Genomic DNA, 26,304 nt, shown 5'->3' on the forward strand with positions numbered 1-26,304 from the left:
GTTGATCACCATGTTTTTTAGCAATTTATTAAATTCACCATGTGAACTAGGTGCCATTAATATATGACAGCTTTCCAGAATTCTTTTACTAGCAAATAAAATTCATACTTCTGTGATGATTGTTTTTTTCATCTTCGACATAAAATGGAGATTTAAGTAGCAGACTGACAATTTCCTCATTTTAATGGTCTGCACCTTGGTGTGTAGGGGACAATTTTCAAGTGTTCAAGTGATGCTAAACTTGGAAGAACTCTACACTGAGGAGGATATTGGAACTCCAAAAAGTCATCAAGTTGGAGGATTATGGACAGGAGGCAGGTGAGGTTCAATGCAGGTGAGAAGCTAGTAATGCATTTTGGTCTGAAGAATAAAATAAAATTAATGCAGGATGCAAATTAGAGGGAGTTGAGAGTGGGGTGGCAGCAACAAGATAATGTGATACAAACGTAAGGTGCCAAATAAATGATGTCCATGATCCTCCAACTTGATGACTTTTTGGAGTTCCAATATCCTCCTCAGTGTAGAGTTCTTCCAAGTTTAGCATCACCTGAACACTTGAAAATTGTCCCCTACACACTAAGGTGCAGACCATTAAAATAAGGAAATTGTCAGTCTGCTACTTAAATCTCCATTTTATGTCGAAGGTGAAAAAAACAATCATCACAGCAGTAAGAATTTTATTTGCTAGTAAAAGAATTCTGGAAAGCTGTCATATATTAATGGCACCTAGTTCACATGGTGAATTTAATAAATTGCTAAAAAAGATGGTGATCAACATAGCACCCTTATAGACCTGGGTGTCTCACACACCCAGGTGGTCAAAAGAACCCTTGCAAACTATTGAGAGTAGGGCCATTCAAGGACAGTAGTGGGAGGTTGTGTGTGGAGTCTGATGAGATAGGAGAGGCACTAATTGAATATTTTCTGGCAGTATTCACACAGGAAAGAGATAATGTTGTCAAGGAGAATACAGAGATATGGTTTACGAGAGCAGATTGGAATGTGTGGGAGAAAAAGCGTGCCCAGTGGGAAGAAAAGGAAATAGGGGCAGAGGTAGATCGGTTCTAAAGTAAGGAGGGGGTTGAGGATGGATTGTGGAATTTTTGAAGAGCAGCAGTTGTGAATAGAGGGTGGTATAAGATCCTAAGCAGGTAAAGGCAGTGAATCCAGAGCAGGTGATGGGGTGAGGAAGTGGGTTAAGGAGCAAGTGATGAAGTGGGGTGAGGTAGGGTAGAGCATATAAACTGAGTGGGAATGGATCTGGAGTAAGGAGGGGAGGTCATCAAGTCAATAAAGATCAAAGTCTGGGGATGTGTAATTTGGTGGGATGGTGGGGGTGAGACAACTATGAGTCAGCTGAAAACTCTGGACTATGTATTTAATAATCTAACTTGAGAGTAACTATAGTTATTCATTACCTTCTAAATTCTCAAATTTAAGTGAAGAAGGATTCAACGTATAACGTTAGAGTGGCTAAGTGGCTAGCACTGCTGCCTCATAGTGCCTGGGACTCGGGTTCCATTCCAGCCTTGAGTCTGTGTGGAGTTTTCAAGTTCTCCCCATGTCTGCATGATTTTCCACCAGGCGGTCCTGCTTCCATTCAAAGATGTAAATGTTAAGTGGATTAGCCGTGTCAAATTGTCCTGCAGTCTTCAGGGATGTACAGGCTAGGTGGGTTAGCCATGGTAAATACAGGGTTATGTGATAAGGTGTGGTGCCAAATGGCCTCTCCTTGCTCTGTACGGATTCTATGATTCTATTTCAGCTGAAGTTTAGAATCCAGATCTGAGTTTTCCGGCACAATTTTTGTTCATTAGATTTACTGCATACCAATCTAGATAGTAACCAGAATCTGCTGCAGGTCCAACAGAAATGCAACTGTCTCATTTGCCTTCTGAGATGCTGTAGGAAGCCTCTCAATAGCCAATAGCCAACAACCACCAAAGGATCTGAACATAAAAACACAAAAGTACACAAGACACTATATAAGACTGAGCTCCGCCCTGAAAATCCCTACTCAAGCACAGAATCATGTCTCTGTCAGGCACTTAAAATCAGATATAAACATCAAAATGTTCCACACTGTCCAATGACAGCTTAATGGTAAGTAATTAGGAGAGAACTACTCTGAGAAATAAACATTTACTTAAAGCTCAATCTTGAGTTTCTTTCAATGAATTGCCGATTCAGAAGCAGGTTTAGACCAGTTTTCCTGGTACCATTAACAGTAAAAAAAGAGGTATTTGTAGGAAACATACAATATAGGAAGTAAAATGAGAACACAGATTGGAACATCTCAGAATTCAAACGTAAATAATCTACTACCCCATCTTTTCTAGTAGTGCACTGAAAAATCAAAATTTAAGTTTAAAAGTAAGTTCAGATATCACTGCTTTAAAGCAGTTACTTAATCCTTGCTTATTCAAACTAATCAGGATTGAACAACTCTACCAAATCCAATTAAAAATCATCTACTTAGAGCAACACAACTTCTCTACTCTCCATGATTCTCATCTCTTATCTCTAGTACAGTCTAGTAAATTTGGTCCAGAAAATCCCTTCTGCAGCCTTCCCAAAACTTTAACATTCATCAATTATTGTGCAGAATAATCTTCACTTTATTCATTGTTAGCTTCATGTATGGATTTCACAATAAGTTTAACTGAAAGGTTATATAAAATACAAACCTTGCATGTCTGAATTGTTATTTGTCACCTGTAAGAAAATAAATTAGTGTTACAAAAGTTATGATTGACACAAAAAGTAATCAATTTTATCTTGCTCATCTCTTACCATTTCTAAGTGGATGCACACAAGGGATAAAGTCAAAAGTATTGCAATGGTGAACTCCATCTGTGCTCAGCACTATATGAACCCCCAGCTGCACCTGATAATTGAGAAAGATGGAACTTGTTTAATTTTGTGGACAATAAAGTACAAATAATCACTTGGGGCTCTACAACAGAGATTTTGAACAAGGGTATTACTCACACAAAACCCAGAATATGGTTGAGCATTTGGGAATGTCCAATTTAAATATGAAGATCAGTTCTATTCAACTTTTGGTGTTAAGTGTCCCTCTTGCTACAAATGTTTCTGGACATACAAAGTACAGGTACACAATCCTTTATCCAAAACGCTCAGGACCAGCTGGTTATCAGCATTTGGAATTTTTCAAATTTCAGAATAAGTGACAGTTTAACAGTGAAACTTTTAAAAATCTTACCGAACAGCAGACTCACAGTGAGTACGACGGGCCCTGAGATAGAATTCAGGCCTGCCAGTGCTGAGCCACCCTCCCCCCGCCCAGTTTGTATCTGAGTTACATGCATCTAGTAGGTGTGGAGTTGGGTCAACTGTTTGCACACCAAACAACCTTGTTAATGAGATAAAAACTTCACGAAAATAACCTTCGCATTTTGGAACTTTTTGGATTTCAGGATTTCGAATAAAAGGTTGACTACCTGTATTTTCAACACTTTGTGTTTATTTCACATTTCTAACATTCATGATATATTGCCTTTTTCTCAATGTGGTTACATAGTTGTCATTTTGTTTCCATATTTCACACCTAGTATGCTGGGTGACTGGCAAGGAAACATCTACATTATACAACTCTACTATACAAAGGGAAAAATGAAAGATGGAGCTTGTAGAATTTGTACGCTTTTGTTCAAGTTGTCAAATGCTATGCCTGTCTCAACTAAGTATTACGGGAAGGGTGATGAAACAAGTAGGAATGAAATAACAAAGCTAAATAAGAACTCATTTATTGCCAACTGCAGAGTACTGTTTATCATCCACTCAGTTAGTGCCTTGACATCAGTGACATGCTTGTGTGAATAAAATGAAAAGTTTTGCAAATATCTGGGCAGTTTTTTCCGCCCCATCCCAACATTTGTCTGCCCTGTTTGTAATCTCACTGCCTGCCTCACTCTCACGTTGCCTTGCTGTGATCACAGTTCCGAGGTTTTTTTTTTGGAGGGATGCAAGTTGGCAAGTGGTAGAAGGCAGTAGGTAGGGTGACATACGCACCAGAAAAGAGAAGGGGATACAAAGTGAAGGACCAAGTAGAGTGGGTAATGGGAGAGCAAACGCTAAGTAGATTGAGGGAGCACTGATGATTCCTTGGGATTCCATGCACTGTAACAGGGTCAGTTAGTTTACACCAAATGGAAAAAGACCCTTTGGCCAATCATGTTTACACTGGTCATCAATGACGACTGACTTGGCAGTGACATTTTTTTACAAATCCACTGACTCCCACAGCTACCTGGATTACACCTCTTCCTACCCTACCTCCTGCAAAAATGCTATCCCATATTCCAAATTCCACCGCCTCCGCCCGTATCTTCTCCCAGGAGGACCAGTTCCACCATAGAATACACCAGATTACCTTCTTCAATTTCTCTTCCCACGTGGTTGAAGATGCCCTTCAACACATCTCATCCACATCCTGCACCTCCGCCCTCAAGCCTCACCCCTCCAACTGTAACAAGGACCCCAAGGTCCTCACTTTCCACCCTACCAACTTTTGCATAAACCGCATCTCCACCAACATTTCCGCCACCTCCAAACAGACCCCACCACCAGGGATATATTTCCCTCCCCACCCCTTTCCGCAGAGACCGTTCCCTCTGTGACTACCTGGTCAGGTCCATGCCCCCCAACAACCACCCTCCCCTCCTGGCACCTTCCCCTGCCACCGCAGGAATTGCAAAACCTGCATCCACACCTCCCCCATCACCTCCATCCAAGGCCCCAAAGGAGCTTTCCACATCCAACAAAGTTTCACCGGCACATCCATCAATGTCATTTATTGTATCCGTTGCGCCCACACCTCCTCCCTTACTTCTCTCCAAGGCCCCAAGGGATCCTTCCATATCCATCACAAATTCACCTGCACCTCCACACACATCTATTGCATCCGCTGCACCCGACGTGGCCTCCTCTATATTGGAGATACAGGCTGCCTACTTGCGGAACGTTTCAGAGAACACCTCTGGGACACCCAGACCAACCAACCCAACCACCCCGTGGCTCAACACTTTAACTCCCCCTCCCACTCCACCAAGGACATGCAGGTATTTGGACTCCTCCATCGCCAGACCATAACAACACGACAGTTAGAGGAAGAGCGCCTCATCTTCCGCCTGGGAACCCTCCAACCACAAGGGATGAACTCAGATTTCTCCAGTTTCCTCATTTCCCCTCCCCCCACCTTGTCTCAGTCGAATCCCCTGAACTCAGCACCGCCTTCCTAACCTGCAATCTTCTTCCTGATCTCTCCGCCCCCACCCCACTCCGGCCTATCACCCTCACCTTGACCTCCTTCCACCTATCGCATCTCCATCGCCCCTCCCCCAAGTCCCTCCTCTCTACCTTTTATCTTAGCCTGCTGGACACACTTTCCTCATTCCTGAAGAAGGGCTTATGCCCGAAACGTTGAACAAATTTACTAACTATGCCTCCTATGTTCACCTGCAAATCATTTATATAAATAACAAAAAACAGTGGACCCAGCACCGATCCTTGTGGCACATTCTGTTAAATGATGCCTAGCCAGCTCACCTATTCTATTTAATTTTTCCCTAAAATTTGGCAATCACTATATGTGGATTTTCCTACAAGTAAGTGCTCCCAGTTCACTTTGTTCAGATCCTGTCTTATTGCGTTCTTTAAAAAAATCAGGAGCCAATGCACAATTCAGAATCTTTATTTCCAGTCTGTCTTTGAACTCATCTATAAATTACCTCAAATATTACTGAATCATGGCCAATGACAAAATTCTTCCCAATGTCATATCTTCACTCTCCTGGCTTCGTTCCCTAAATTATACCTGGCACCTTCCCTTTTCAGGATATTCATGTGTTAGCTTCAAAACAAAAAATGAGTGGAGAAGATGGGGGAAAAGTGGAAGAGTTGGCATCCTACTTACATTTGAGATTTGAGATTCTGAAGAAAGAGCGGTGCTTGAGGGAAATTCCCTGATTAGAATTTATCTGAAAGTGTTTGATGGAAGAAGTAGTCTCAATTGGAATCTTGCATGTATGCAGCTCACCAAGTAGCCAAAGTGAATAATGGCCCATGAGACCTATGCTGTTATGATCCCAGCTGATAACTGTAGAATAGTTGATAAAACCTATTTTTCTCGTTCACCAAATGGAGGTCAGTCATAGAGTAATAATTATGTACAGCATGGAAACAGACCCTCTGTCCAACTTGTCCATGCCGATCACATATCCCAACCCAATCTAGTTCCACCTGCCAGCACCCGGCCCATATCCCTCCAAACCCTTCCTATTCATATACTCATCCAAATACCTCTTAAATGTTGCAATTGTACCAGCCTCCACCACTTCCTCTGGCAGCTCATTTCTTACACGTACCACCCTCTGCGTGAAAAAGTTGCCCCTTAAGTGTCTTTTATAGCTTTCCCCTCTCACCCTCAACCTATGCCCTCTGGTTCTGGACTCCCGACCCTAGGGAAAAGACTTTGCCTATTTATCCTATCCATGCCCCTCATAATTTTGTAAACCTCTTTAAGGTCACCCCTTAGCCTCCAACGCTCTCGGGAAAACAGCCCCAGCCTGTTCAGCCTCTCCCTATACCTCAAATCCTCCAACCCTGGCAACATCCTTGTAAATCTTTTCTGAACCCTTTCAAGTTTCACAACATCTTTCCAATATGAAGGAGACCAGAACTGCACGTAATATTCCAACAGTGGCCTAACCAATGTCCTGTACAGCCACAACATGCCCTCCCAACTCCTGCACTTAATACTCTGACCAATAAAGGAAAGCATACCAAATGCCTTCTTCATTAACCTATCTACCTGCGACTCCATTTTCAAGGAGCTATGAACCTGCACTCCAAGGTCTCTTTGTTCAGCAACACTCCCTATGACCTTACCATTAAGTGTATAAGTCTTGCTAGGATTTGCTTTCCCAAAATGCAGCAACTCGCATTTATCTGAATTAAACTCCATCTGCCACTTCTCAGCCCATTGGCCCATCTGATCCAGATCCTGTTGTAATCTGAGGTAACCCTCTTCGCTGTCCACTACACCTCCAATTTTGGTGTCACTAAGCACATTTGTAAATATCAGTGTACTGAAAAGTACATAAACACTATATTACAAGGTCTATTTGTAATAGTTGATTTTGAATAAAGAAAGATTCAACCCCTTTGCCCCAACTACTCAAAGACCCCAAACCTGAGTGAAAGCACCCCCGCATCTCCAAGCTAAAGCTCGCTTTCAACTAGCAAATTATGATCGGTCTCGTTTCAGTAAATTTCTGCAGTCACACAATGCTTTTAGGAAAAAAATGTCTACTTATAAGAGCTTTCAGAGATACCCTGAATGGTAACATGCTTCCTGCTGAATGAAGCTGTTCGGGACCTTCCTCTCTGGGCTGTACAACTCAAGTCAGCAAACATCCAAGCAATTACCTTTCATGGCTAAAAAGAAAATACTGATTTCTTGGAAAAAGGCTTTTTAAAAAAGACTCATTATTCAAAAGGATTGCTGATTTTTCATAAAATGAGATTGTCACAAAACTGGAAACTAAATCCAATCTTCCTATAATTTAAAAATAAAGTTTCTAAATAATGTGGAACCTCATATACTATTTGGTCCAAACATGGAACATATAGCTGAATTCTACAGGTGAGCTGAGCAAATGCCATTTACATTGAGGAGCTCTGGCAAAACTGCAGTCAACAGGAATATGAAGGATGGATGTAGGGAGAGAAGAATAGAGAGGTCTGTGCTCATTGGAGTCACACCTGCCAAAGGATGCTGGCTGAGATAATTGGAGTTCAGTGATGTCACTTCCAGGATGTTTCCGTAGACATTCCTCAAGATAGAGTCCCAAATCTAAGTGTTGCAATCTACATTAATAATGACCAAAAGATGCAGGAGTAGGAGGTCATTCAGCCCAAGTCTGCTCTGCCATTCAGTGAGTCCAAGACTGATCTGAATTCTTAATTCCACATTCCTGCCTTTGCCCCATAACCCTTGAGTCCATTTTATAAAGGAAAATGCTGCAGATGCTGGAAATTTGCTACAATGCTGGCGAAACAGCTTCCTTGATCCCCTTGCTGATTTATTCATCAGTCTCTTAAGTATAGTTAATGACACAGCCTTTAAAGCACTAAAGAATTCCATAGATTCATTATGCTGGGAAGTCTTCAATCGGTCTTAAACAGCTGACCACTAATTCTGAGATTTTGCCCTCTTGGTCCTAGATTATCTTGCAAGGGAAAATTCAAATCCCTTAAAAATCTTATGTTTCGAGAAAGTTGTTTCCCAATCTATATTCCAATATACAACCGATGTCCTCAACTACTCCTCATTAGTGAGTCCTTCCATATCTGATATCAGGCAAATGAAACTGCTATGGACTGCCTCAAACGCCAGTGTCTTTCCTTGCACGAGGAGAGCAAAACTTGAGTATTTCAGGTGTGGTCTGACTAGTACTTTGCATAATTTTAGCAAGACCTCCCTACTTTTATGCTCCATTCCTTGGGAACAAAGTTCAACATTCTACTTGTCTTCCCTATTAATCATGGATGCTAGATTTGATTCATGGACAAGGATGTCTAAATCCCTCTGCTCTGTAGTTTTCTGCAGTCTCTCGAGCTATTTAAATAATTTTGAGTCCCACTATTCTTAGTGGAAAACCACCTATATTGGTCCGTAATTTTGGAATCTTACAGCAAGAGATTTTGTACTGGAGAATTAAAGGATCTGGAAATTTCAGAAGAAAGCGTCAAAATGTTTCTTCCTATTCTATTTTTGCTCAGTCTTGTTCTTGGATGACAATTGCTGACATAATGTCAATAGAGTGAATCTTACCTTAATAAATAAAACAGTAATGCACCAACTTTGGTAATAGTGATACAATTAAATTTCTCATGATTATGCATAGGATAATCTGTTTGGTTAGAATACTATGTGACAAAGCATGTCTCTAGTGCAGTCTGTTAAACAATTTGAAGAAAAACATAATTAAAATACAAATGGTATGGTATAATACGTCAATTAGTTGGAAATTATCTAGTACCTCAGAATTTAACTTTTCTTTTGAGTAAAGAGCATCGTTTAGACAATTGAAAGCAAAGCACCTGCAAAATTATAATGAGAAACATGAGCTGATGTTTCGAATTTCAACGAAACATGAGAATATTACTTCTGAGGAGGCAGCTCTAATTTTATGAGCAGCACTCTGGGGTTCTACATTTCCACATGACAAATACTATATCTATGGCCACTATTTAATTCAAGAATCTTAAACCACTTGCTTGCCTTCCAACCAGACCCAGCAAATGAGCTGAACTGAAGCAGAAGAGTGTGGGAGATCAATGATATAAAAAGTATCTCAAACTTCCCATGCTGAGTTCAAATCAATAGGACAGCACAAGAAAATCAATATTAATAACTGAGCAGAGATACTGTTGAGAACTGTCTGCCAACCGGCAGGATGGATTTTTATAAAACAAACAGCTATTGTGGATTTAACTGACATTCTTATATAAGTATTGTTTTTCAAAAAAATGAATAATTAAGGGCATCAAGGGAAGTCATGGCAGCAGAGTTCACTTGTTATATTCTCCAAGTGTACTGTGTGGCAAATCATGGAAGCTTCAACCATCCTGGCGATAAGATGTGCACAAAGTGTCCAGTCGTAGCTAGTTCAGGGCGAGAACTTCAGATGAATTCATTCTCGAGCATCTGCGATGCTGATTCAATGAAGATGGTCACACCACAGGCAAGGACTAACAGGCAGAAGGGGCATGGTGACCATTGTCGTGCAAGAGTCCCCTGCTAACCTTTTTCTAACAGATGGAACATTTACCAAGCTGCCCGGCTGTGCATGCACACAGATGCTAAGGTTCTGTGCATGACAATTGACACGAGCGAGCTGATCACATCAACTTCTAGTTCTGAAGTTGCAGGTCATGCGCTAGCTCAAGGAGTGAACATCCAGAGATAAACTTAGAGGGAATGTGGCCCCTGTGGCAATGCTCCTTTCTAAAGATACTATTTTGGATGCAGTTGGGGACATGGCTATGCTAGGGAAAGCAGTAGGCGCCAACTTCATGGTACCATGGGTGAGTCTGCTACACAAGAGGGGAGGATGAACAGAACAGCTATTGTAGTAGAGGATTCATTTGGAAGGTTGATTTGATTTATTGCAGTCACATATATCCAAGTACTGTGAAAAGTTTTGTTTTACGAACAATGTAAGAAGATCATAGTAAACAAGGATATACGGATCATAGTGCATTGAGACAGAGCAAGACATACAGGTAGCAGCTTGAAGACAGAAACTAACTAAAGAAGAAATACTTACAGAATACAATGTTGTTGCATGCCGTTCCCGGAACCAGTGATCTTTGTGTGCGCATGCGCAGAACACAACGGTGTGGTACGCCACTCCCAGAAACAGTAATCTCTGTGTGCGCATGCACAGAACACAATGGTGTGGTATACCGCTCCCGGAAATAGCAATCTTTGGTGCGCAAGCGCAGAACACAACGGCATGGTCGGCTGTTCCTGGAAACAGTGACCTTTGTGTGCGCAAGCGCATAACACAACCAATGATTTCTATGAGCATGCACTGAATACAAGAAACCATCTTTCACACAGCTTTTGTTGTACAAGCTATTCAGACTATAAAAACTACTGTACCTGTTGTTCAGAGAGAGACAGTGTGGTCAAGTCCCATGGTGAGGGTCAGAATCACGCTGCCCCTCCCATAAGTTTTTGATTTAATAAATTTCATTGACTTGCTACTAACTTTGATTGACTTGCTCCTAAATTTGAATTTTAGTAATTTTAGTACAACAAGTTGGTGCTGCAAGCAGAGTCCTGGGTAGGGTGGCCACCTCCTGGGAGTTGGGGCAGGATATCAGACAAAAGCAGATCAAACTATAGAAGCTGTTGACCTGGTAAGAGCGAATGAGAAAGTGTCTGTTGTCTGCATTGATAAGGGATAGATAGTATGAGATAGTGGACACAGGAGCCTCCATATGTATTACTGATCTACTCCTGCCCACAATGAACAAATGATTTATGTCAAGGGGATTAATGGACAACAAACCCCTGTGTACTTGAGTGAGACCACTCTAGTAGAAATCAGTAACCTTCATATACCAATGCAATTTTATGTATGTAAAAATAATGTAGGAACTATTATGGAAAATGATTTAATGAAGGAGTACAAAGTCCTTATAGACCATGGGAAGGATGAATTAATCTGGCCCCGTCCCGATGGGAGAAAGGAAAGAATGGAGACTTATGCAAGCTACTTGAGCACTGTCCAAGTCACTTCCTCGCAATTGGCAGCTAGAGGATAATGGTTTTGAGGTCATTTGCACCTCCATCCCAGAGGTATGGGCAGAGACTAAATTAGATGCAGGCTTGATTAAAATCAATCCCATAGTGATGGAGGGTCTGGAACACAGGACACACCGCCAATACCCCATAAAACCCATAACCAGAAGTGCAGTTGTGGAAATTGTGAAAGGATTAGTGGAGAGGGGAATTCTCCGAGACACGACAAGAGCTACTAATGCTTCCACATGGCTGGTCAGTAAACTGATGGTAGTTATCATCTCACAATCGATTATACAGCCCAAAAGGTGTCATTCCTGAATTACACCCTATCGTCGCCAGTTCATCCACAATCTTAAATGGGCTTTCCCCTACCTACAAATTCTTTACTGTAATAGATAATGGATTCTGGTCTATCCCCCTCCATTGTGACTCCCAAGATAAGTTTGCATTTACCGTCGGGTATAAACAGTATACCTGGTCCAGACTTCTGCAAGGATTCTATAATAGTCCAGCTATCTTTCACTGTGTAATGAGTGAGGTACTCAGGGAAATCGACCTGCCCAACAGCAGTACGATACTCCAATTTGTCAATGGCATCCTCCTGGATTCTGAATCCAAATCAAAACTTCAGGAGGCGCTATACTTAGTCCTGAAACACTTGCAGGACAGAAGGTTAAAAGCCAGCGCAAAGAAAGCTCAAATTGGGAAAACTGGAGTTCTTTACTTGGGACATTTAATTTCCCAAGACATTAAAGAAATGCCTGCAGACAGGAAGACAGCTATACAACAGATGCCGCGGCCTGCGACAGTCCATGGTGTGAGAAAGGTCTTGAGCTTGTTTAATTACTAGGAATTTTATCCTTGAGTTTGCCAAAGTTGTTGAGCCCATGAAGCGATTGGTAAAAAGGGGGTAAACCTGCAACAGACCCTGTTGACTGGGGACTGGAGCAGGACAACTCCTGTACAAAACTGAAAGCAGAGTTATCTGGGACCGGGATTACCAGATGCTAGTAAAGACTTCCACATTTACTGCAATGAAGAGGGACGCTTTTATTCGGCAGTATTAACCCAGCTCCATCATGATAAACAGATACCTATAGGGTACTACTCTACTGCTGAGAGTCCCGTACTGAACGGCTTGGCCGGATGTATAGCTGCTTTAGACTGTGCCGCATGGGCAGTGAGGGTCAGTGAGACTATTGATTACAGGGAATGTAATCTTGCACACTAAACACACCCTCGTAGAAATGTTAAATACGGGGAAATTACGCATGGTTTCTAACATGAGAAGTGCAAAATGAGAGGATGTTCTTTTGCCACCAACAAAATCCATTACCATTATACGAGATACCTGGGAAAAGTCAGCAGAAGGAATGTAAGGCGATGGTGAACCACATGTGTGGGAATGTGGATGAAGAAGTAGAGAAAAGTGGGATAAAGAGTGTACCCCTGGAGGCACCAGATGAGACCCTGTTTGTGAATGGCTCGTGGATATATGTAAATGGTTTGCCAGGAACGGGATGGGCAGTAGTGGAATTACGAGTTGTCCGAGCGAGAAGAATCGAAGGAGGCCTGTCAGCCCAGTTAGCGGCCCTCATCCAGGCCATCATGGAGGCAACAGGAAGAGGGTTAACATTTACACTGATTGTAGATATGTGTTCGGGATTGTCCATGATTACATGACTGTTTGGGGAAGACGGAGTTTTGTCACCACAGGTGGCACCCCTGTCAAACATGGGCAGATAATAAAGACCTTACTGGAGGCCAGTGAGCTCCAATCAGTGGCTGCAGTACTGAAAGTCAAGGCCCATCAGAGGGAACCAGATAAACAGAATCTGAGTTGGCACATTTTTAAGGGGAACCAGGCTGCTGACAAAGCTAGGAGAAAGTGAGGACTGCAGATGCTGGAGATCAGAGCTAAAAATGGGTTGCTGGAAAAGCGCAATCAGTTCGAGAGACAGAAGACATCCATTCTTTGTCTGCCACCTTTGCTGAGGATGGTCCCACGACAAGCATTACCCAACTGCACGCTGATACCTGAGGGTGAATACACCAGGTGAAAGGCACGGGTCTATGCCAGATGAGGAAGACATCTGGAGATTGAATGACAAGGTCCTGGCCCCCGTGTGCATCCAATATACTCTTATGCAATTACATCATGGCATTTCTCGTGTGAGACGTGATGCAATGATAACCAGCCTCAGGAAGGAATGGTGGTGGAAGGGCATGGTCAGAGATATAGCTTCATTCTGTCACTACTGTGTGACGTGTGCCCAGCACAACCCAGACAGACCCATTAAAATTAAAATGGGGCACCAGCCACACCCAAAAGGGCCCTGGAAATATATACAGACAGATTTTATGGGACCTGTTCCCCAATCCCATGGAAAGACATATTGTATTGTAATTATTGACCAAGTCACCACGTGGGTTGAGGCCTACCCCACGCGGAACTGCTCAGCAAACATTGTGGAAAGGATTTTAGTTGAGGAGGTGATTCGCAGGTAGGGGAGGTAACGTCCCATATTGACACTGATCAGGAGACTCATTGTTCCTGGAGATTTGTAAAAACCATACGTCAACCGATGGGCATTAAACAGAAATCTCACATAATTTTCCATCCACAATGTTCTGGCATGGTGGAGCGAATGAACAGAGCTCTTAAAACTTCCCTTACTAAGGCCATACAGAACTCTGAGAAATGCTGGACTGAGGTTCTGCCTGCTCTGCTCATGCAACTCTAGTCCACCACAAGCCAATCTACTGGTTTGACTCCTTATGAGTTGATGACAGGTAGGGCAAAGCAACTGCCCGAGTCCATCATCATGGGGAGTTCCGATGTTGGCCCTCTCCGTGATGGAATATGTCGCTATGTACTCGAACTGAGTGCCAAGTTGAAGGAGATGTAAACAGTCAGGGACAAAAGAGGGGTGGGATGAACAGAGGCAAATAAATTATTGTTCGGAGGTCCCATCAGCAGGTAGTAAGGTTATGGTCAAGACTCTACCTGCTAAACCTGGCTTCATCCCAAAGTGGAATGGTCCCTATGATGATATCACTACCAGTGACACGTGCTCCTATACTGACATGTGAGGGAAGGGGGTCTGGAAACATTGGTCACAACTGAAGAAATACACAGACACCAGTTGATAACCCTCACCATCAGCTTTCTTTTCAGACTGACTCCTCACGAGGCCTGCTGACCTCGTTTGTGTGTGTGGAATTGTTGCAAACGAACCAAGAACACAGGCTGTTGTGCGCAGCCATTGTATAACTCCGTTCAGTAAGCTCTGGGATTTTTCTGTTTATTTTTGCCGTTGCCCTTTGCGTAGTAGCCACTGGGGGAGCGAGAGGACCGAAGGAATTGTGCCAACCTAGGTACTGTTCACCGGAGTAGGTGTGGATTACATGTTAATGTATCCAATATGCACGCTCAGCAAAATAGTATCTCTAAATGCTGGGTCTGTACTTGAATCCCTGCGCACTCTATTGGGGGGATTCCCCTGGGACCCATTCTGTTTAATAAATTATAAACAGCGGAACGGTGGTTGGACCAGGACAGATCCACACAATTATCCACTTGTGGCCGGAGGGTTGCTCTGACAGAGAATCTTACGAGTCATTCATGCAACGTCCTGACCAAATCACTTATGCTGCCAATGATAAGGTCACCTGGGAGACCATAGGTTATAACATTTAAAACTATAAAGGTTGGCTCCAGCCTCACTATAACCTTTTGCATTCCCCCCCCGGTTCTGTACCTCACAAACGCCACAGGTGAAGGAATGCCCACAGGGGCTATTTGTTTATGTAATCGCACATCAGAGTGGGATGTTGGAACTAGCAATTGTTCCCATTCCCTGCTCTTTACACTGTCCGGCCACCGATTGTTTCTTTCTGGAAGTTTTCTGAGCCTTGAGGTTGTCAATACGACTACAGGTAAAACGTTCAAAACTATTTGGACCACAATTCTGACTGATTACCTAGGACTTACAGTGGTACTTATTTTGTCTGTGGTCTCAAATCCTAGCCTTGGCTCCCTCCAAATTGGTCCAGATCTTGCTACCTTGCCTATGCGGTCCCTTTTGTTTGCCATTACAGTTCCCTCTGCTTTCATCTCAACCTACATCTACTTCGATTCAAGTGGTCCATCACGGAGACTGAGCAATTCTTTATGATCGTCTTCTCTGCCTGTGGGACGACTAAGGCTGCTGGGGAACTGATCAATATGGCCTCAACTTTGGAAAGGCTGGCTAATGAGACTGCTGGTAGCTTTGCAGCTATTAGCATGGCCATCTCCGAGGTGTCAGCTGAGGCTATTGCCACCCCTCCTGTTGTGTTGCAGAACCAATGGGCCCTTGACTATTTGCAAGCGGCACAAGGTGGCACCTGTGCTTTATTGGACCCGACTGCTGCACATACAATCCGGACACCTCGGACAACATAACTAACCTAGTGGATCACATCTGCTTGGAGGCTGGTAAAATCCGGCAGGAAGGGAAACAAGTTTCATGATTATAATCCCCCGGGGTGGCTAGGATGGCTACAAGGCAGATCTTGGGCCTTGTACCTTTTGCATGCCTTCATCATGTTCATTTTTATTGTCATCACTGGTTACATTGCTATGGTTGTCCTTAACTCACATTGTAAAGTTTTTACAGCGAGAATTATGCCGGGTGCTAGCCTCCACTTTGAGTTGGCTGTGAGTCACCCCATTCTGGCCCCACTCATGATTACTTGATGTAGGTGGCTGTTCGCCATGCTCCTGCATGTCTCGGACCACAAGGGGAGACTGAAGACTGAAACTCATAAAAGAAGAAATACAGAATACAATGTTGTGGTATGCTATTTCCAGAACCAGTGATCTCTGTGTGCGCATGTGCAGAACACAGTGGCATGGTATGCCGTTTCCGGAAACAGCAATCTCTGCATCCGCATGCACAGAACACAACCAGCGATTTCTGCGAGCATGCACAGAACACAAGAAATTGTCTTTCACGGGCTTTTGTTGTACATGTCATCCAGACTATAAAAACTGCTGTACCTGTTCTTCGGAGAGGGATGGCGTGGTCAAGTCCCGCGGTTAAAATCAGAATCACACGGCTCCTCCCAAAAGCTTTTGAATTAATAAATTTGATTGACTTACTTCTAAATTTGATTGACTTGCTTCTAAATTTGAGTTTTATTAATTTTATTAAAATACAGCTGCACAGTATGTTGTAAAGCAAGATCAACATTATTTGAAATTAGAGGGTCCATTCATCAATCTAATAATGGCAGGGAAGAAGCTGTTATTGAACCTGATGATGCATGTGTTCATGCTTCTGTATCTTCTGTCTGATGGAAGAGGTTGGAATAGAGCATTACTGGGATGGGAGGTTCATTGTTGATGGCAGTGTTTCCACAACAACGTGAAGTGTAAATGGAGTCAATGAATGGGAGGTTGGCTTCCTAAATGGTCTGGGCTGTGCACACAACTTTCTGGTAATTGCCATACCAGGCAGTTATGCCACTGGACAGGATGTTTTCACTAGTGCATCTGCAAAAGTTGGTGAAGGTCCTTATGGACATGCTGAATTTTGTAAGCCACATGAGGAAGAAGAGGAACTGTTGTGCCTTCTTGACTGTCATATCTATGTTGGAGGTGCAGGACAGACCATTGGTTATCATCACTCCTCGAAACTTGGTGCTGTCAACCCTCTCCCATCTCTACTCCATTGATGTAGGTAGGGATGTGTCCTCCTCTTTTCTGCCTGAAATCAATGATCAGTTCTTTTGTTTTGCTGACATTGAGAAATTGATTGTTATCATTGCAACACAACACCAAACACTCTATCACCTTCCTTTTGTTTGATATTCAGCCTACCATGGGAACACACAAGTATCTCTACAGACACAACAGAGACTCCAGGATCATATGTTGTCTCAATGGTGCCAGTGTCAGACGTCACTGAAAGGCTGAAGGAGGAGGGCAAATTGATCAAATACATATTGGGACCAACAGCATAGGTAGAGAAAGGGATGAGATCGTAAGTAGAATTCAGGGCATAGAAAGTAGATTCAAGAACAAAAGGCAAAAGGTCAGTATCTGGATTACCTTTAGTGCTCTGTGCAAGTGAGTATAGAAACACATCAGCCCACATGAGTCAGTGACTGAAAGATTTTATTGGCAGGAGGGATTTCAATTTGTTGTGGTTCTGTTCGCCGAGCTGGAAGTTTTTGCTGCAAACGTTTTGTTCCCTGGCTAGGGAACATCATCAGTGCTATTGGAGCCTCCTGTGAAACGCTGCTTTGATGTTTCTTCCGGTATTTATACCACTATAAAAACCGGAAGAAACATCAAAGCAGCTTCACAGGAGGCTCCAATAGCACTGATGATGTTCCCTAGCCAGGGAACGAAACGTTTGCAGCAAAAACTTCCAGCTCGGCGAACAGAACCACAACAACGGACACCCGAGCTACAAATCTTCAACCAGACTTTGGATTTCAATTTCGTGTCAACATTACATTTTCAGCATAGAATAAAGGCCTTTCAGCCCATTACATTCATGCCAGTCAAAAAACACAATTACAAAATTGTTTTAATGCCATTTTCCAGCAATTGTCCCACAGCTTTGTATGCCTAAGCATTGCAAGTACACATCCAAGTACAAAAATATTATGAAGCTTTCTATCTCTACCACCATTTGAGGCAAGATTTCCAGATTCCTACCATCCTCAAATGAATATTTTTTTCTCTCATATCTCCTCTAAACTTTTTCCCCCTTAAAATGTGTGCTTCCTGGTCATTGATCAAGAGAAAGTCTCTTCCTGTAACCCTATATATGCCCCCCAGTCATGTCCCCTGAACCTACACATGGGAACAGCATTCTTGTTGGCAGGTTTGATAATAAGGTTGGGGAGAATTCAAGTTAACTTGGCAGGGTTTGGAATCCTAAAATGGTTCAAGGGGGGAGATGTACAATCAAAATTAAAAAGGTCTGCGGGCAATTCAGGAAGGCATCAAATTTATAGGTCAGTTAAGGCACAAGGGAATTTGGCAAAGTTGCATAATGTTTATTTTAATGCAAAGAGATTAATTGAGGGCATACATTAAAATATAGTCTTATGTCTTTGATGCCATAGACATGGTTGAGAGGGGAAGCAGGATTGGCAGCTCAGATTTCCAAATTGTAGACGAAATAACTCCACGAAGGCTAGTATCCCATCACCCTTGATTTATACATGCATAGCACATGAGACTGACCCAGCTAGCTCAGAGGCATTCCTACAGGTAACAGAAACCCTGATGTTCCTGTTCACATCTGTCAGTCAGGGCTCCCTGATTGGGCCAGGTTAAAACTCCCATTCAAGGAACTCATTCTATTAGATCCACTTGATTGACCTTATTCGAATCACTACAGCACTCCCCCTCTAAGTCCTGGGCTATAGGCTGATCTTTTCCTGTCGCATTTTCAAACCAGGTCTGGTTCCTCCAACTCTGCCTCGAATACTGGCAGCACATTCTGGACAGTAGGCCACCTCTTGTGCCTGGAGCGTCTCAGAAGAAATTTATCTTTTTCAGGCGGTAATGGCATGGAGACTGGGACATCTGCCATGTACATGTGCATCTTGTCCGCAGATGCTTTTTTGCCATGAGGTGGAGGGAGAGAATCCACAAGTTCTGACAGCCTTGCCAGATGTTCCGAGGGGCTGGGTATATTTTGTTCCTGCCCAGTCTACAAGTTGTTGCTTTCATGTGATCCATGTTATTATTCCCCATTCTCACATATCAAATGGTATCTCAGTATCTCACTTAAACCAAAATCACATGTCAAGTCTTACCTTCATCAAAAATAGAGATACGATTCCCCTGGTTTTTCAACTGCCAAGTAAAACAGATAGTGTCTCAGAATTAAAACAGGCTTGGGATCATAATACTCCTTAGCTAAATCTGTCAGCTCTTGAAAGGTATCTAATGCCTCAGGGAAAGTGAAGTTCCTAATAACCATAAAGTTGTGTGTCCAAAAGCTGTCAGCACAATTACTTGTTGCTTTTTGTCTGCTCCCATGTCATTTTTCGAGAAAAAATAATGCATTCTTTCCACGTACTGGGCCCAGTCTTCATTGGCAGGATCAATAAGTCAAGCTTCCCAAATACCAGAAATGCTTATCCCAAATAAAAGACGACTATTGCGAGCAAATCTCTTCAGGTGCATGTTTATTCCTCTCATTGCCACTGAAATAACTCTACGAAGGCATGCATCCTGTCACCAAGTTTGGAAATTAATGACAGTTGTGTAATTAAATTAATGGAGCAATACATAGAATCATGTGACAGATGAGCACAGGCTGAAAATAATGATGGCACAATATGATAGGTTAAGTGTAAAGTAGCAGACCAGTGTAGCAGAAGATGATTAGTTTAGAAAGACAATGCAAGGTCATGTGATTAGTGATGCTAATGACACCAGATAAGCGCAGTAACTAGAAAAGTATAAAAAGTAGCAAGTCCCAAGTATCGGGGGCAGTAGGGAAGCCATTTTCTGATTGTCACAGCTTTTGTTTGCAAATAAAAGTTTAACTTCTTGAGGAATTCTCTGCCTCTCCTAGAGATTCTCACAGAGTATCGGATATGAACTCTCTACAACACAAGTCACCCTGTATTAACATGAGCATTGCACATGCCATTGATCCAGCTAGCTCATAGCCAGCTCCTAGCATGAACATAACCCCTGACACTCCAGTTTATATCTATCTCTGGAACATATCCGGGACACCCGCACCAATCAACCACACCGACCCGTGGCCCAACATTTTAGAACTCGCCCTCCCACTCTGCCGAGGACATGGAGGTCCTGGGCCTCCTTCACCGCCGCTCCGTCAACACCAGACGCCTGGAGGAAGAACGCCTCATCTTCTGCCTCAGAACACTTCAACCCCAGGGCATCAATGTGGACTACAACAGTTTCCTCATTCCCCCTTCCCCCACCTCATCTTAGTTCCAAACTTTCAGCTCAGCACTGTCCCCATTACTTGTCCGGACTTGTCCTACCTGCCTATCTCCTTTTCCACCTATCCACTCCACCCTCTCGTCCCTGACCTATCACCTTCATCCCCTCCTCCACTCACCCATTGTACTCTATGCTACTTTCTCCCCACCCCCACCCTCCTCTAGCTTATCTCTCCACGCTTCAGGCTCACTGCCTTTATTCCTGATGAAGGGCTTTTGCCCGAAACGTCGATTTCGCTGCTCCTTGGATGCTGCCTGAACTGTTGTGCTCTTCCAGCACCAGTAATCCAGACTCCTGTTTATATCTGTCTGCCAGGGCTCCCTGATTAGGGCTATTAACCTGACCAGGGAACTCATGATATGAAATCCACCTGGCTGACCTTGTTCCAATCACTACAGTAGGATCTTCAGGTGAGTCGGGAAAGAAACAAGTGGTGTGGGCTGCATGGGGGCTTTGGAGTACTGATCAGTAAATTGATTACAGCAGTAAGAAGAAATGACATGTAAGAAGGCCTTTGTTTCTACCCAAATTGTTTCATTTAAAAAGCAACAGGAGTAATCTCATTGTTAGGGGACAATAGCACACTCCCAGCAAATCAGGAATAGAGCAGATATGTAGGCAAATTTCAGAAATGTAAAAGCTATAGGTAGTGACAGTTGGGCATTTCAACTTCCAATACTGGGTATGAAAAGTTTAGAGGGAACAGAATTCATAGAATGCATCCAGGAGCATTTTAAGCCAATGCATAGAAGACTCTATGAAAGATGGGATTGTCCTGGACTTAAAATTAGGTAACAAGCTGTACAAGTCGTTGAAGTATGAGTGAGGTAGCAGTTTGCAGACAACAAACGTAGCTCTCTTAACATTCAAGATTCTTCTGGAAAAGGACAAACATGGGCCCACAATCAAAATTCTACACTGGGGCTAACAGGCTGATTTTCATATGATCAAATGATTTTATCAGAATAGACTGGGAGCAGAAGCTTTAGTTAAATCTTCCAGAACAGTGAGACACATTCAACGAGTAAGTACGAGATTACAGCCAAAATGTTCCAATAAAGGTAAGGGTGAGACCAAAAGAATCCAGTGAACCCTGGATGCAGGAATATACAGAATTGAGAAAAGAGAAAAAGGGAGATTATGGCAGACATTAAAGGCTCTAAACACAGAAGGCCAAGTTTGTAAGTTTGCAGATGATACCAAAGTTGGAGGTGTAGTGGACAGCGAAGAGAGTTACCTCAGATTACAACAAGATCTTGACCAGATGGGCCAATGGGCTGAGAAGTGGCTGATAGAGTTTAATTCAGATAAATGCGAAGTGCTGCATTTTGGGAAAGGGAGTGTTGCTGAACAAAGAGACCTTGGAGAGCAGGTTCATAGCTCCTTGAAAGAGGAATCGCAAGCAGATAGGATAGTGAAGGTGGTGTTTGGTATGCTTTGTTTTATTGGTCAGAGTATTGAGTACAGGAGTTGGGAGGTCATGTTTGCGGCTGTACTGGACATTGGTTAGGCCGCTGTTGGAATATTGCATGCAATTCTGGTCTTCTTCCTATCGGAAAGATGTTGAAACTTGAAAGAGTTCAGAAAAGATTTACAAGGGTGTTGCCAGGGTTGGAGGATTTGAGCTATAGGGAGAGGCTGAACAGGGTGGGGCTGTTTTACCTAGAGCGTCGGAGGCTGAGCGGTGAACTTATAGACGTTTACAAAATTATGAGGAGCATTTACAGGGTAAATAGGCAAAGTCTTTTCCCTGGGGTCGGGGAGTCCAGAACTAGAGGGCACGGGTTTAGGGTGAGAGGGGAAAGATATAAAAGAGATCTAAAGGGCAACTTTTTCACGCAGAGGGTGGTACGTGTATGGAATGAGCTGCCAGAGGAAGTGGTGGAGGCTGGTACAATTGCAACAATTAAGAGGCATTCGAATGGGTATATGAATAGGAAGGGTTTGGAGGGATATGGCAGGGTGCTGGCAGGTGGGACTAGATTGGGTTGGGATATCTGGTCGGCATGGATGGGTTGGATCGAAGGGTCTGTTTCCATACCGTACATCTCTGTGACTCTGGGAGTATTAGATCTGTAAGGGAGAACTTACAAAGAAAATTAACAGACCATAAAGGAGGTAATAAAAGGATAATGGTAAGTAAAATAAACAAAACCTAAGTTAGTTTGCAAATACAGTAAGGGTAAACTGATATCTAGGAAAGCATACAACCCATCAAGAACCATTGTGGGAATTTGTGCAGAGCCAGATGATGCAGTAGGCTTCCACATGATTACATTAGTGTCACAAAGTCGGTGTGTAAATATTGTAAAATTGGGGAGGGGAAGCATTTTCATCCCTTGAAGAAACAGTATTCTTTTTGGTGCTTAGAAATAAAATGAATGTCTGTGCAGCTGCAAGTTCTTGAAATGAAACAAAGTATTGAAGGGTTTTACAGTTATCTGGCCCAAGCAGAATTTTATCCAGACAACAGTTTAGATTCAAAGTAGAAAGTGAGGACTGCAGATGCTGGGGATCAGAGCTTATAAATGTGTTGCTGGAAAAGCGCAGCAGGTCAGGCAGCATCAAAGTGTCGGGCATAAGCTCTTCTTCAGGAATGAGGAGGGTGTGCCAAGGTAGGGAGGAGGAACTTGGGGGAGGGGCGTTGGAATTGCGATAGGTGGAAGGAGGTTAAGGTGAGGGTGATAGGCCAGAGAGGGGGTGGGGGCAGAGGTCGGGAAGAAGATTGCAGATCAAGAAGGCGGTGCTGAGTCTGAGGGTTGGGACTGAGAAAAGGTGGGGGGGGGGGAATGAAGAAGCTGGAGAAATCTGCATTCATCCCTTGTGGTTGGAGGTTTCCTAGGCGGACAAGCTTTGCATTTTTTGCGATGCATCTGGACAGCAATTTTCCCTCAGACGTGGTTGACGATGCTCTCCACCGCATCTCCTCCACTTCCCACTCCTACGCCCTTGAACTCCGCCCCTCCAATCGCCACCAGGACAGAACCCCACTAGTCCTCACCTACCACCCCACCAACCTCCAGATACATCGGATCATCCTTCGTCATTTCTGCCACCTCCAAACGGACCCCACCAACAAGGATATATTTCTCTCCCCACCCCTATCAGCGTTCCGGAAAGACCACTCCCTCCGTGACTCACTTGTCAGATCCACACCCCCCCACCAACCCAAACTCCCCTCCCAGCACCTTCCCTTGCAACCGCAAAAAATGCAAAACTTGCGCCCACACCTCCCCCCCTCACTTCCCTCCAAGACCCCAAGGGATCCTTCAATATCCATCAGAAATTCACCTGCACCTCCACACACATCATTTGCTGCACCCGATGTGGCCTCCTATACATTGGGAGACAGGCTGCCTACTTGCGAAATGTTTCAGAGAACACCTCTGAGACACCTGCACCAACCACCCCAACCGCCCCGTAGCTGAATACTTTAATTCCCCCTCCCACTCTGCCAAGGACATGCAGGTCCTTGGCCTCCTCCATCGCCAGACCATGGCAACATGACACCTGGAGGAAGAGCGACTCATGTTCCGCCTAGGAACCCTCCAATCACAAGGGATGAATGCAGATTTCTCCAGCTTCATTTCCCCTCCCCCCACCTTTTCTCAGTCCCAACCCTCAGACTCAGCACCGCCTTCCTGACCTGCAATCTTCTTCCCGACCTCTCCGCCCCCACCCCCTCTCCGGCCTATCACACTCACCTTAACCTCTTTCCACCTATTGCATTTTCAATGCCCCTCCCCCAAGTCCCTCCTCCCTATCTTTTATCTTAGCCTGCTTGGCACACCCTCCTCATCCCTGAAGAAGGGCTTATGCCCGAAACGTCGATTCTCCTTCCACTTTGATGCTGCCTGACCTGCTGCGCTTTTCCAGCAACACATTTTTAAACAGTTTAGATTTGCAATTAATTTAAAAAGACACTTGGAGTCTGAGGACCAATTGAATTTAAAACGGATTGTTTTGACACCTGGAAACCAATCAAATTATAACAATTTCATGTGTCTTGGGGGTACATAAACTCGGAATCTTTGAAAATTGAGAGCCAACTGTCATCTGAATACAGAACAAACCATCATCTAATAAGTAATGGGCTCTCAAGAACTTTGCAGCTCTCAGAGAAAAATATTTATCTTTAAAATTTAAAGGCACGTTCAGCTAATATTTTAGACACCAGAGTTCGGCAGACTGAGGTGGTGTTTCGGACAGAGGAAGACAGCAGGAGAGACATCAGAATCAATGGAGAAGTCGAAGACCATTTTGGGAGATGGATTTTCACTGCAGTTTTGAGAGGTTAAGTTTTAATTTACTGTTATTATTAACTGCATTTATATAAGTGGGACCTGTATTATTGAAGCAGCATATAATTTAATTCAGTTAGGGAACAGATAGTAGTTACTTCACAGAATCCCTACAGTATGAAAACTGGCCCTCCAAACAGGTACCCAACCATATCTATTGCCCTACTCTACATTTACCCCTGACTAATGCACCAAACCTACATATCCTGAAACATTATTGTCAATTTAGCATGGCCAATTTACCTAACCTACACATCTTTGGATTATGGGAGGAAACCGGAGCACTCGGAGGAATACCATACAAACATGGGGAGAATTTGCAAACTCCACACAGACAGTCATCTAAGGCTGTGAAGCAGCAGTGCTAACCAGTGAGACATCGTGCCGTCCCTGAATGGAAGTTAGGAAGCAATTGCTTGGTTTTTTAGTGGTTCTGTTGATTTGTCCATTGTTGGAATTAGATAAATAAATTGTTTCTTCTTACTTATAAAGTGAGTATCTGGAATTCCATTTCATTTAATCACTCCTTTATAACAGTTTGGGGGTAAGAGGTAGGTTATACCCCTTGTCATCCTGCTTTTATCAGATTACGAGGTGGCGTTATTTTCTCTGTGTATTTTGAGGTTTAAATATCAGAGCAATGAGATTGTTGACTTGCTCACTGAGCTGGCAAGTTTGTTCGCAGACATTTCGTCAACATTCTAGGTAACATCATTAGTGCACCTCCAATGAGGCGTTGGTGTTATGTCCAACTTGCTATTTTTATGTCTGCGTCTGCTGGGGTTGGTGGTGTCATTTCCAGTTTTGTTGCTGGTTGTGTTTCTTCATGGTTAGTATGGCGTCCCTGATTACTTTTTTAAATGGTTTTTTTTTAGATGTTCTCAACCCTTGACTATAACGACCTTGGGGTTCCAGTATGCTTTCTTCCTCCTTTAAGTCTCTGTATACTTATAGTTTATGTTTATTCAGCATATCCCACTTCCCTTGTTCCTTGATAAACACTTGTTTTGACCATACTGCTCAGTGTGTAACTCCTCTCTTCCCCATATGCTGGTTTATGTATGTTTGATGAATTGCTCGCTCACAACATTCAATCATTGAAATGGAATTGGGTGGAGTTCATTTGTAGGTTTAACAGGTCATGTAATCTTTGGAGAAATGGGACTTGATCATTTTAGAAGATGTGCAGGTATCAGATGAGTTTTGGAATATAAGGTAACTGCTTCACTACAGTTTTTATAGTTTGGTTACAGCTTTTCACAAAACAGAGAACAGGAGACTGGGCAGAATTTATTCTCTCAGACGTAGAAAATCTGTGGAATTCTTTAAAATAAAAGAACTAAAAGCAGGAGTAGGCCACTTAGTCCCTCGAGCCTGCTGCATTATTCAATATGATCATGACTGATCTAATCTTTTATTCAAACCCACTTCCCTGCTCACCCCAACAGCCATTTTGCCCATCACTAATTAAAAGTCTGTCTATTTTCTTCTTGAATTCAGTGGTGGCGAATTTAACACAGTCTTGGTGTCCACTGTACTCTGGTGTAGTGAATTCACAATCCTTTAGAGTCATAGACTTGTACAGCATGGAAACAAACCCTTCGGTCCAACTCGTCCATGCCATTCAGATATCCCAACCTTTATATATTGTCCTACCTGCCAGCACC

At 43.2% G+C, this 26,304-nt stretch overlaps 1 protein-coding gene across 1 annotated transcript in view; it reads right to left on the reverse strand.

The window, feature by feature from the left end:
• The window catches only part of LOC132824536 (astacin-like metalloendopeptidase), a 300,317-nt gene that overhangs the window by 269,640 nt on the left and 4,373 nt on the right, over window positions 1-26,304 (reverse strand). Inside the window, exons 2-3 of the mRNA XM_060839170.1 lie at window positions 2,794-2,887; window positions 2,688-2,715 (exon numbers count right to left, since the gene is read on the reverse strand). Coding sequence (XP_060695153.1) covers window positions 2,688-2,715; window positions 2,794-2,853 — 88 coding nt within the window. The 5' untranslated portion in view covers window positions 2,854-2,887. The remainder of the gene's footprint in view (window positions 1-2,687; window positions 2,716-2,793; window positions 2,888-26,304) is intronic.

The sequence above is a fragment of the Hemiscyllium ocellatum genome, chromosome 18 (genome assembly GCF_020745735.1).
Source record: "Hemiscyllium ocellatum isolate sHemOce1 chromosome 18, sHemOce1.pat.X.cur, whole genome shotgun sequence".
NCBI classification, from domain to species: Eukaryota; Metazoa; Chordata; class Chondrichthyes; order Orectolobiformes; family Hemiscylliidae; genus Hemiscyllium; species Hemiscyllium ocellatum.